General features: G+C 32.3%; 1 protein-coding gene across 4 annotated transcripts; it reads right to left on the reverse strand.

The window, feature by feature from the left end:
- Nucleotides 1–572: 572 nt before the first annotated feature.
- LOC143074461 (uncharacterized) lies at nt 573–11,435 on the reverse strand. 4 transcript variants are annotated; one of them, XM_076249914.1, is made up of 2 exons: nt 11,338–11,435; nt 573–4,405 (listed from the first exon to the last, which is right to left on the reverse strand). In XM_076249914.1, the coding sequence occupies exon 2, from the start codon at nt 4,397–4,399 to the stop codon at nt 3,263–3,265; it is 1,137 nt and encodes a 378-aa protein (XP_076106029.1). In that variant the 5' UTR covers nt 4,400–4,405; nt 11,338–11,435; the 3' UTR covers nt 573–3,262. The 4 variants fall into 4 exon arrangements, with proteins under 4 accessions (XP_076106029.1, XP_076106034.1, XP_076106039.1 ...); XM_076249919.1 differs by having other exon boundaries at nt 11,319–11,431; XM_076249924.1 differs by lacking the exon at nt 11,338–11,435 and adding an exon at nt 7,428–7,504.
- Nucleotides 11,436–12,085: the final 650 nt, after the last annotated feature.

Genomic DNA, 12,085 nt, shown 5'->3' on the forward strand with positions numbered 1-12,085 from the left:
GATAAGAGGGTATTTTGAAACGTATTTAACCCCCTGCATATCAAAACGGATGTCACCCTCTTAACCAAGGGTTATACTGCTAGGCGTAAGAAGTGATGGGCTGAAAACAGGTCCATACTTCGGTCAATCTCGAAGGGAAGGAGAATTTGAACAGGTATATGATGTCTCATGAAAACCAACTAAATGGTGAAATATTTAGAAATGCGTTCATCTTCATGCATAATAAATGGTAAATTGGTATATTGTTTTGTTAAAATATAGTAATAAAATGTACGGAGGAAACAATTAGTTGTTGTTTACTAAAAGTCCAGAGACAAAAGGTTAATGGATATTAACGAAGAGAACATTTTATTAACCAGTAGTCAGTACTTCTGTGTTGACACGAATTATCATTGATATGGTCATTATTACAAATCAACAGTTTACAAAACTTTGAATTTTTGAAATACTTAGGCTTTTCTACCTCGATCAGGAATAGATTACCTTAGCTGTATTTGGCAAAACTGTTGGGAACGTTTGGACGAAATGCACGACTGGCGCAAATAAAACAAAAAACAAAATCAAGCCTAGTATCTATATATGATGAGTTTATTAATATGTAAAAAAAATAGCACCACTGTGTCCCTAGTTGTCAAGAATATACCAGAGGAACCAAACGCTTTTAATTTTATAAATATTTCAACGTTTCAATATCTAAATGGACCATCGAATGATCTATTTATCTTTATTGATAAGGATTTTATGAAGTTTAGGTGCCAGTATGCAGACGGGAAATTTTATGCGTTCCTTTTTATGTTATTAAATACCAAATTAAAAGAGAATGGATAATTGTGATTTTCTAAAAATGTCCTTCAACCTATGGTTAATGTCACAGTATTTCTGTAGTCCCTCTTATGTCTGTAAATAAAATTATGGTTCTTCTAACGGATAATTTCTTTGTAGAACATGCAGATGAGTTTAGTGAAGTTTCCAATGCAAACAATGTAAGTCCTCTGATTTGTAGTTCATTGAAATATTCAATTAGGCTATGATGTCTTGTCGTTTGCTAAGATCTGGGCTTTATCGAATGTTACGTTCTTGTACGTGGGATGACCCGAGAGTTTATTTGTTCGTTGATAAGACATTTGTAGTAATAGGATTCACATAAAAAATAATATTGTTTGCAGCTTTGGTCGCTGGAACAAAGAATTTGAAGACTTCAGACATTTCACAACCTCTTTGTATCTGAATACGGACTAAGGTCGAACATATACAGCGTGTGTCAACTGGTGAATTCTTCGGTTGATCAAAGAACGAAAGCATAAATGCACATTTAGTTTGTATTCCCCTAATTCCGTCCTCGCTTTATCCTTCTTTAAAATCATTCATGATTAAAAACGTTATGAAGGTAATTTCAAGGCTACTGACTAAAGTATGACTTCGTACTAAACGTTAACAAGAATGTCAATTCAGTCATGATTTAAAGTTCGATACAAGCAGTAATGAATTTGATAAGAGGAAAACATATGCTCGTTTGTAGTTGTTGGTTTGAAAAAAAGTTAAACTTTAATGGCTGATCGAGGAACACTTGGTGGAACTCCACAGTCTGTATGAATTTAAGTGCATAGTATGCAAGTTTTTTTGTGAGAAAACATCACCAAGCCATGTCTTGTAGTTAGGCAGGAAATGCAAAACATATATTCCTCATTAAAGAGACCGGGGAAACAAGGGACGATTTACTTGTATACATACGGCGTAGTAGTACACCAACCGTAAAAGCACAAAACGTTGATATGTTGCGATTGACATAAGTCGTCCCCCACTAATACTACAATCACATAGTGAGTGAGGTCATTATCATCTAGTTAACCTAAGAGCAGTAGCACTGTCTATTCATGCAGCGTAGCATTATTCCCAAAATGATGTAAATAAACTCATCATAGATACCAGGACTAAATTTTGTATATACGCCAGACGCGCGTTTTGTCTACAAAAGACTCATCAGTGACGCTCGAATCCCAAAAGGTTAAAATGGCCAAATAAAGTACGAAGTTGAAGAGCATTAAGGACCAAAATTCCTAAAAGATATGCCAAATACAGCTAAGGTAATCTATGCCTGAGGTAGAAAAGCCTTAGTTTTTCAAAAAATCAAAATTTTGTAAACAGTTAATTTATAAATATAACCATATCAATGATAATTCATGTCAGCACAAAAGGTGCTGACTACTGGGCTGGTGATACCCTCGGGGAAAACGTTTTGTCGTAAAGCTGTATTGAGAATATTTCTAATGTTACTAAAAAAGAACAGTTTTCGCCGATGTTCAAATCCTTTCGGAATATATTAAGTAAGAGAAAACCATCAGGAGTTGGCATTAATTTTCAATAAAGGCAGCAGTAATATACCGGTGTTCAAAAGTCATAAATCGATTGAGAGAAAACAAATCCGGGTTACAAACTAAAACCAAGAGAAACACATCAACTATAATAGGAAAACAAAAGAACAACATGAACACCTAAGTACAACAAAAACAAACGCCGATATGCACATGATACATAGAAGCGGACTATTTGATAGTTGCCATATTCCTTACTCTGTACATACGTTTTAAGAAATAATGATGGGTTGGACCTGTTCAAATTGATTGACAAACTTCCTGCTTTATGACCAGGTTAAAAATAGCGCTAAAATGAAAACAAAATACGTGACAGAAATACAGCACAATCACACGCAAGAACATTCATTAAAGAGCAACGCACAAATAAATAATATAATAGTCGACACATCATGCAAACCGCAGAACACCAAACGCACATATTCCATCAAACGCGAGAGCAAATCGCCGCAACAATAGGTTAAGACTCTGTAATTTATGCATTCACGCTAGTTGAAAACCCAATAATTTACGATATAAAGACATAAGACACCATCGTATCTTAAACAAAAGTACATTTTCAAATCAGACGACTGACTATTCTGGTGTTATTAGACATAAGACCTGGTTTTATGGCTTGTCGAACTTTGAAATTCGATTATATGACAATGATAAAGACTTAAAAAAAATGTCGCAAAATGACATTAAAATAATATTACATTAACCAAGTAAACCGTAGAAAACAGTACATAGCACACCACAAACAGTGGCGTATTAAACCTGTAATCAAACATTACTACAACTGTCCAGATGCATCAATGTACACAAAAGTGTATATTTAGAAGTTCAACACACCTATATAGCTACAATGTATGTAAAATGATTTAATAAGGTAATTTAGTATGCATATGTCAGAGCCTTGTTTGATTCGAGTCGGTTTGAACTGTAATCGGAAACACAAAAGATTTTCGACGGAAACGTGCTAATGTTAGTAAGACTCTTACTTCGTGTCGGAAATAAGCTCCAAGTGTTAAATATAGAAGTACGTTGATGCAGTAATTCATATAAAATATAGTTCGTACGAAATATAGCATTCCTTGCCAGTATTTTAAGTTGATAACTGAAGAGCTGACGACAGAATTGAACAAATATTTAGATAAAAGAAAGTTTCGAAACCATAAGATAAAATATGGAATATTTAAAAGTATAAAGCATATTGATAATGCAAGGTGAATTACAGTGAATTCTAGTCGGATAACACTCACTTTAGTTACGATTTGTCTGCATATTTCGTTTTTTCTTTGTTTTAGAAGGTTTCGAATAATCAGCACATTGAGAATAGTGATCACAACAAAAGGAACAAAGGTGATAAACACTGCATAAATAGAATCGCACGAGAAAGATAATAAACCATAGTGAGACAAACTTGTGCAATAAAGCGTGCCAGTTGCTCCCTTGTAAATACCACTCAATGCAGGTTTATATAGCACAGTTGTGCACGAAACTAGAATAACTCCAGAAATCACTTTTCGCGTGCTTCTATTCGTACAAATGTTTCTCCGTACTAACGGATGGCAAATGGAAACATATCTTTCTATAGTGAAAGACACTACAAGCCATGCTGATACAAATCTTGAAGCGTAGGATATGTAAAGCTGGAATTGACAAAGTCCCTCAATGTCAAGAATTTTAACGTTTGTTGTTGGAAACAGATATGTTAATCCTCTTCTTATCCATTCCACGGACACATAAAATATAATAGTAATAAGATCAGATACGGATAATGCTGCCAAATATCTGCTTGCCGATAGCGACCGCAGATTTTGCGATAAAAACACTTGCAATGATAAAAGATTTCCTACTATTCCTATAATTATTATAATTGGAGTGAAATAAGCGAAAAAAGTTCTTCCCATTGTGTAAATGTTGTTGGTACCCTCTCTTGAGAACGTATTGAGTTGTAAACATTCTGTTATGTTTGTCTCGTTTTTTAACATCATAAGTAAGCGTTCGTATAAGGATTCCGTTGTGCATGTTACAGCCTTCATGGTTTTCTGAAAAAAATGAATACTAGTAAATCATTTAACAAATAAAAAAAAAATAACAAAATGAAAAGATTTGTCAGACGGTGCCAAAGGAACATCACTTAAAAAAAAATAAACAGTGAGAATGAAAAATCATCTTCTCTTTGTATATATTTGTGTAGAGTTTATGGTGAAATACTGAAATATCTAAAATGAGAAAAGGACAGTTATTTTGTTATTATTAAATTTATTTTTTAAAATCTTTTTTTTTTTTTGTGATTATTCAACGAACATATATCATTAAGATACCGGTTAGAGTTGTTGAATTGATCAATACAATCGAATCGAGACGGTTATTTACTGCATTTGGCCATAAATTGTGATAGTAACAGTAAAAAAAAGAAGTCTGCTATTAAAAGGGCACAATTGGTGCCCATAAGAATGCCTAAAATCTGTCGATAAACTTTGCAAAACCGTACCTAAATGTTATCACCTCCTCACACCTACAGTAAGCATATCTAGATTATTTCTATTCCCTTTTCCGGAATGTGACCTACCAAATCAGACTAACGAGAGCAACACGACGGGTGCCACATGTGTAGCAGAATCTGCTTACACAGTCGGAGTAATTGAAATCACCCCTAGATTGGCAGAGTTCGTGTTGCTCAGTTTTTAGATTTCTATTATGTGTACTAACTATTATTGTTTGCCAGTTGATCTTTTTCTATTTTAGTCTTGGAGTTAATTTTCGACTTTTTGTTTGAATATAATTTTGGTATATTTCGCGTCTCTTTTATCTTTCTCATAAGAGAAAGGTGGTTTTTATGAGTTGCAGCAAATAAAATAGCAATGTGATTTATCAAACCACCAGTTCATTAGATAGGAAAACGTTTAATTGATTAGATTGTATTGAAGTGTTGTATGAAGAGTGAAAAGTCAAAACTGGCAACTATAAAATCAAAAGGACCACTAAAAACATAATTTATCTCAAACATCGAAGGATTTTTTATACTCCGAAAAGTTTATTTTTCTTCTCACAAAAAGTAACAAGAAATTGTTTGATAGTACATGTAGTTAAGAAACTCGTTAATTAATTTAAACAATAAGTTGTTTATGTTGAGGAAATGACATAAAACAAATCAATTAGTAAAGGTATATTACGCGTGCAAACACGTTGTGATGTATAATGAAGTCGGGTGCATTTCATTAATGAATTGACGCGAATTGAAATAAATGTTAAGCAGTAGGATCAAAGAAAAAATGTACAAATTGCCGATTATAACATATATTTACTGGATAATACAAATAAACGTGATTACGCAAAACTATTAACAACAGGTTTTATTAATACCAAGATATTTAACCAATGTCGATACTGCTGTTGTAACATATATAGATATAATCCACAATGTTGAATAATTTTCCTGTGCAAAATCGATCCGGTTCAAAATACCTTTACACTTTACAAAGGTAACATGTACCTCTCAAGTTGCATGCATGCATGCATGGACACGATCTTTGCCCAGGAAGAAAGTTTTTTTTTAAAATCTAAGATTTTTATTTTTCGCTGATTATGCATGTAATAGTTGCGCTTTGTATTTGAGCAACAATCACAGGAACTACAAACAAAACAATGATGGAGAAAAGGTAAGAAATTTGACATTGACCGGTAGGTCTAACTATATTGTGGTTATCGTCCGTTGACCGTTGAAATTGTCTGATAAATATGGTGGGTAGATGTCTCATTGCCAACCAAACCACGTCTTGACTTCTATTTTTCATATGGCTCAATGGCAACGTCAATGAAAAGGGTTTTAAGAAAAATATTGAACTTCAAGGCAAATACAAAAAAAGTAAAGTATTTAAAAATCAACTATACCAACAACTGGAACGAATGGAAAACAACTATCATAAGCCTTACTTGCTGTAGGCATTTTCCGCAGAGAGTAGTGAGTAAACTAGGTATTGCAACCCAAACTAACAAAATGGCCAACGTGACAAAAACTGGGCCTTGCAGCCAAATCCGCGCAACCATACATTGCAGCTGACTAAATTTCAAACAAATACACAAAATTATAAATAAACCTATAGTCGCCGTCAGCTGAAAATTGTAGCGGTTATCGGTAAAAATAATATAAACTATCAATCACGTTCACTCGAGATATAGTTTTTCACATTCCATTCATAAATCGCAAAAAGAAAAACCACTATAATCCTGACCTTCACATTTTCCAAGACGATTTTGAATGGTGGAATCCGCCATTGTTTTTATCGGAAGTGTTTCCGTGGAGTTCAATTTCATAAAATTTGCATAAAGCGCGGGAAACCTCATCACATCAATGAAAAGAACATTTCAGAAAACTGCGTAAGTGACGAATGTCATATGTAAACAAATGATCTTCATAGAAACGAAGATGGCGGAATTACAACGGAAAACATTCTGGAAAATGTGACGGTCAGGATTATTACACTTAAAAGATAGGTCAGTGGTGTTTTTTCTTTTTGCGATTTATGAATGGAATGTGAAGAACTATATCTCGAGTGAACGCGATTGATAGTTTAGATTATTTTTACCGATAACCGCTACGAATTTCAGCTAACGGCGGCTATAACAAAAACGATTACAAAAAAATAACGTTGGAGTCGTCGTAGATAGTTATTATACACTATTATAAATAGTTAAACAAAATGACATAATATATAAAAACCTTAAACGTCCGTATCGCTCCCCTGAACTAACCTGCATCAGGAACACAGAAAGCCAACAACAACAATGGATGAACAAATAACGAATACCGGGAAGAGTTACACATATTATAAAGTTATAGAAACTTATGTCGCCAACGTGTTACAATACCATAATACGACTTGATTTACTGGATTTGTGATACAAATGCAGTTAACCTAAATATGAAGTAATATAGAAACATAAAAAACATTTATATGCATGTTTAGTTTGTATAATGTTACATTTTTGTCATTTATTATTTACAAGGCTAATCTGTACCGGATTGGTGTAATTTAGTGATAATCATCACAAACATTTACATACCTAGTAAAGTATACAGCATCAAAAACAGATGTCAAATAAGAAGAAGAAAAGAGACGCTTCATCACAGTTAGATATCCAGGAATTCAAAATGTCAACGAACTATTTTGTCATTATTTCACTCAAAAATAGCAACTTTAAATATAAAATGTAACAATTTGCAACGAGAGTAAAAAGAAATCGTGAAAATAACAAAATTTAACATGAAGTGCACTGAATTATGTGTTTTCTCTCTCGTTTTTATCAAAATTTTGTCGTTTTCTCTTCAATCAATAGTTTTGAAAATTCTTTTTGCTACATGTATTACCTGCCTTTTTCGCTATGAGCTCAACGTTATAACAGTTTTGGAATTATTTTGAATGTCAACATAAATATGTAAGGGAGCAACCATTTAATTTATTGAGGAGTGATGGTTTTTGTCCGAGTCCGATTATTTTTCTCGCATGAACAATAAAGCGTGAACTATTTATTTTAGTTTTTCAAGTCGACGTTATAAATTAAATTTGATGAGACATTCGTACAAGTGAGAGGTTTAGCGCTATAAAACCAGGTTCAATCCACCATTTTCTACATTTAAAAATGTCAGTATTTTGGTGATTTTACTTTTTATCTACTTACTTGAAAAAAAACTTAATACTATGAGGTATGGAGAAAATCTGGATTCAGAATGTTTTTTGTCTATCATCTGCTTGACGACAAATGAATGTTCTTTTCATCAAATTGTTATTTACATATTTTCTTTAAATTTAAATGGTCGTTCCTTAATGAAAGGTTTCTGAATTACTTCTAAATGTTGAACGTTATATTTAACTGATAGATCAGTACTTATGTATATATTCTAGCATATGGTAACTTCAAAGTAAATTTTCACACTAGGTAGCATGCAATTGAATCATTGCTTTTAACCAGTTTCAAGATAAATATACTTGTTTGAAGAAAATTGCACTGAATAATAGTTTTTCTCTATCTAAAAATATATTAAAGTCAATTTAAATGATAAAATCTACATGTGCAAAATGTCTATAAAATTCATCATTTTATAATGAAACTCGTGGTGATTACAAAATAGATCTTTTTAATTTATGCGGCATAGCAGGAAGCGCTTTCAATCCCACTAATTTAAACGTCAGTAAACTACAGTTAATGCGCCTCAATTTAACATTGTTACAGTTTTTTTTAAAAGCCTGTCAAACACAAAATATATTTTCACATTGATGCACTGATAAACTGGAAGTCGTCTACGCAAACATTTTTGTACCACATCAGATTTATACAGTTTAGAAACAATTTCGTTCATAATACGATCATAATGAAGATGTAATCGGACAAAATCAATTTATTCCATTTTAACTTTGGAAGACTTTTCTTTCAAGCTAGTTTACATATTTAGCTCTATTTGTATGTAGGTAAAAATATGTAGTATTATAGTATTATAAAGTAGATATAGAGTTCAACTTCTGTCCGAGATATACAAATACGCAGTCACGTCTGGTTATAATAGGTACTTTGAAGCAGACGGCCCGTGCATTGAAGAATCATTGCATCATTGCGACGCGGTTTGAAACATGTTAACCATAGAACGTTTTAAACAAGTTGAACGTTCATTTAGTTGAGATTTTTGAAAAGTGTATCATCGTGTTTGTAAGTTATTTTGAGTTTAAAAGTATGAAAAGTAAACAAATATAAAAGTAAACAACTTTTGTTTAGATTGGAATGAATGAAAGCAGAGGTGTTGTCATTTCATCATTTATCTAGATTAAAGACACCGAAAGGTCAAATACAGCCTTGTTCACATTTTTATTTTTGTTCACCCAGCCATCACGAAAGTATTCCACATTTGGCAACACTACAAACGTCTTCTACAGTTGGTAGATCTTTAAACTGTTGTAATTCTCCTGTTGCCCTCAATTTGAACAAAATTACTAATCCGCACATCGCCCGAAAATGAAAATTAGCATCATGTTAGCGTTTAGTTAAACATGCCAAAATATTGTTTACTCCACAGATTAATGGAAAATGTATATTTTATTTGGTTTTCAATTACATGATTTAAATAGACTTAATTAAAATCTTATTTATAAATTATAGTGATGATCTTCAGGTGCTAAAAATATTTGAATTATTATATTTAATTATTTTCAGCTTAAGAGGATACAGTGACCGCCACTGCTAGATTAACAATTTTTTTAAACATTAAATTTTGATCTTTTTAATCGTAATGACCATGCATGAAATAGTTGCCACTGAACGTTAAGGAAACAGCAATCGGTCAATCGTATTTAGATAAAGGTGTTACATTAACAACTACACATAACACAATAAAAGGATAACAGTAATTAATTTTGATTCATTATCATGAGTCCATGCATTGTAAATTGTTTCTAGAGATCTTTTTGTAATTTGGATAGTCTAAGAAGTGTAAGAATGTTATGACGAAAATATGAAATTTTGAGTTGAATCGGTGAACATGAATTTGACAGCTAATGCCAAGACATATCACCGAGAACGTGTTGAATGAACGGACATTGGTAAGTTTGACCCAAACTTATCAAATCATCTTCCGGTTTACTTTTTTTATCATGCACATTACAACTAGAGACTCTAAAGAGCCTGTATCGCTCACCTTGGTCTATGTGCATATATATTAAACAAAGGACATATATTATAGACCAGCATAGAGTTCATGACAAACATTTTTATGATGGCGACTTTTTTGTAGATCTTACTTTACTTAACATCCTTGTTGTTTACACTTATCATTACCTATAATGAACTTAGTCCAGTATAGTTTATATGTATACAAAAAATTACGAAAAATGTGAAAAATTGACTTTAAAGTGCAATAACTCTGGAAGTGGTCAATTGACCATTTTGATCATGTTTAATTTACCTTTTTGTAGAGCTTACTTTGCTGAACAATTTGCAGTTAATATTTTATCTTTATCTTTCATAATATTATAATTGATAACCAGAAACCTGCAAAATTTCCTTAAAATTACCAACTAAGGGGCAGCAACCCAATAAGGGGTTGTCTGATGCGTCTGAACATTTCATGGCAGATAGATCTTAACCTGATAATCAATTTAAATACTTGTTAGATTTGCTCTTAATGCTTTAGTTTCATAGATGTTAGCGTAAAACTGCATTTATTCTATTTTATGCCATGGCGGCCGTCTTGATTAATGGTCGAGGTCATCGGACACATTTTTTAAATTAAATACACTTAGGATGAGTTAGGTCAAGTTTTGTTCAAGTTTGCCCAGTAGTTTTTGAGAAGATTTTTATAAATAGAATGAAATTCAAAACAGTGTGGCTGTGGCCATTGATTGACACATTAATTTCATCCATTGACTGGGACAATTTAGGTGAACGTTTGTATGTTACGACCACTGCTCACTATGTACTTTTTAAAGACACTTAAACTATGGGGTCACCAAAGGTTCTCAACGCCTTAATAAAGTAATTCGAAAAATTAATCAGAAATAACACGATGTTTTGATTTATATCAATTATATAAATCAAAACATAAAGGTTATTCCTGATTAATTTTTCGAATTATTTTATAATTAAAGGCGTTAAGAAACCTTTGGTGACCCCACAGTTTAAATGTCTATCGTAGGTACGTCGTGAACAGTGGTTGTTAGAGACAAACGTTCACGTAAATTGTCCCAGTCAATGGATGAATTTAATGTGTCAATCAATTAATGGCAAAACCGTTATATGAAGTTTGTCTTGAAGTTTTTAAACGTTTTTTCCCAGGAAAAATAATAGTTATCAAAAGTACCAGGATTATAATTTAGTACGCCAGACGCGCGTTTCGTCTACATAAGACTCATCAGTGACGCTCATATTAAAATATAAAATCGAATTAAACTAAAACTTCAATTCACTTACAATAAAGATTTCTCCTTACCCTATTGTGTGAGCATTTGCCATCAAATAATAATCATCCATAAGAACGATATTGATTTTACAAATAATGTATCATTTAAGTACATTCGGGAAACTATTATGAACAGTATGCTGTAATACAATTACTGCGCATACATCAAACAACAAATAGTTACATCCGATGACGTTTATTCGATACATACAACAAATGAGAGGTGTCCGTAAATGAATATAAGTATGATGACCTACCCCGCATACATATTAAACATTTGTTATGGACGATGGAACTTCACTTCATTTGAGTTTCTTTTATTTCTTTGCACGATATAAATTCAATGTGTAATATGTTCAAAAGGCTTTTACAATTGCATGTAATGATTCTGAATGATGCAGATGTTGATTATAATTCATGTATACGTCTCGTCAATATGTCGTCTTTAATGCGTATTTGAATTTGTTTACTGATTGATCAATTGCTTTTACATCTAGATGAGTAATTATAACGTCTTTTCGATCTCTATTTTAAACATTTTTAGACAAACGAATATCGACTTTATGTGGAATTATTTTACTGCTTCAATTGCAGTTTATGGCTACGATATATACAGTCGAAGAAAAACAAATAATTAAAATGAGAATTAAAAGCTACATCAGAAAAACCGGATAGCGTTTTTTAGACCTTATTTTTTTGTTTAACTTCAGTAGTTAATAAAAGTGGCTTCAACAGAACCGTCAATATTTTGTACACCAACATTAATGCATGATATCTT

Source organism: Mytilus galloprovincialis, chromosome 1 (genome assembly GCF_965363235.1).
Source record: "Mytilus galloprovincialis chromosome 1, xbMytGall1.hap1.1, whole genome shotgun sequence".
Classification (NCBI taxonomy): domain Eukaryota; kingdom Metazoa; phylum Mollusca; class Bivalvia; order Mytilida; family Mytilidae; genus Mytilus; species Mytilus galloprovincialis.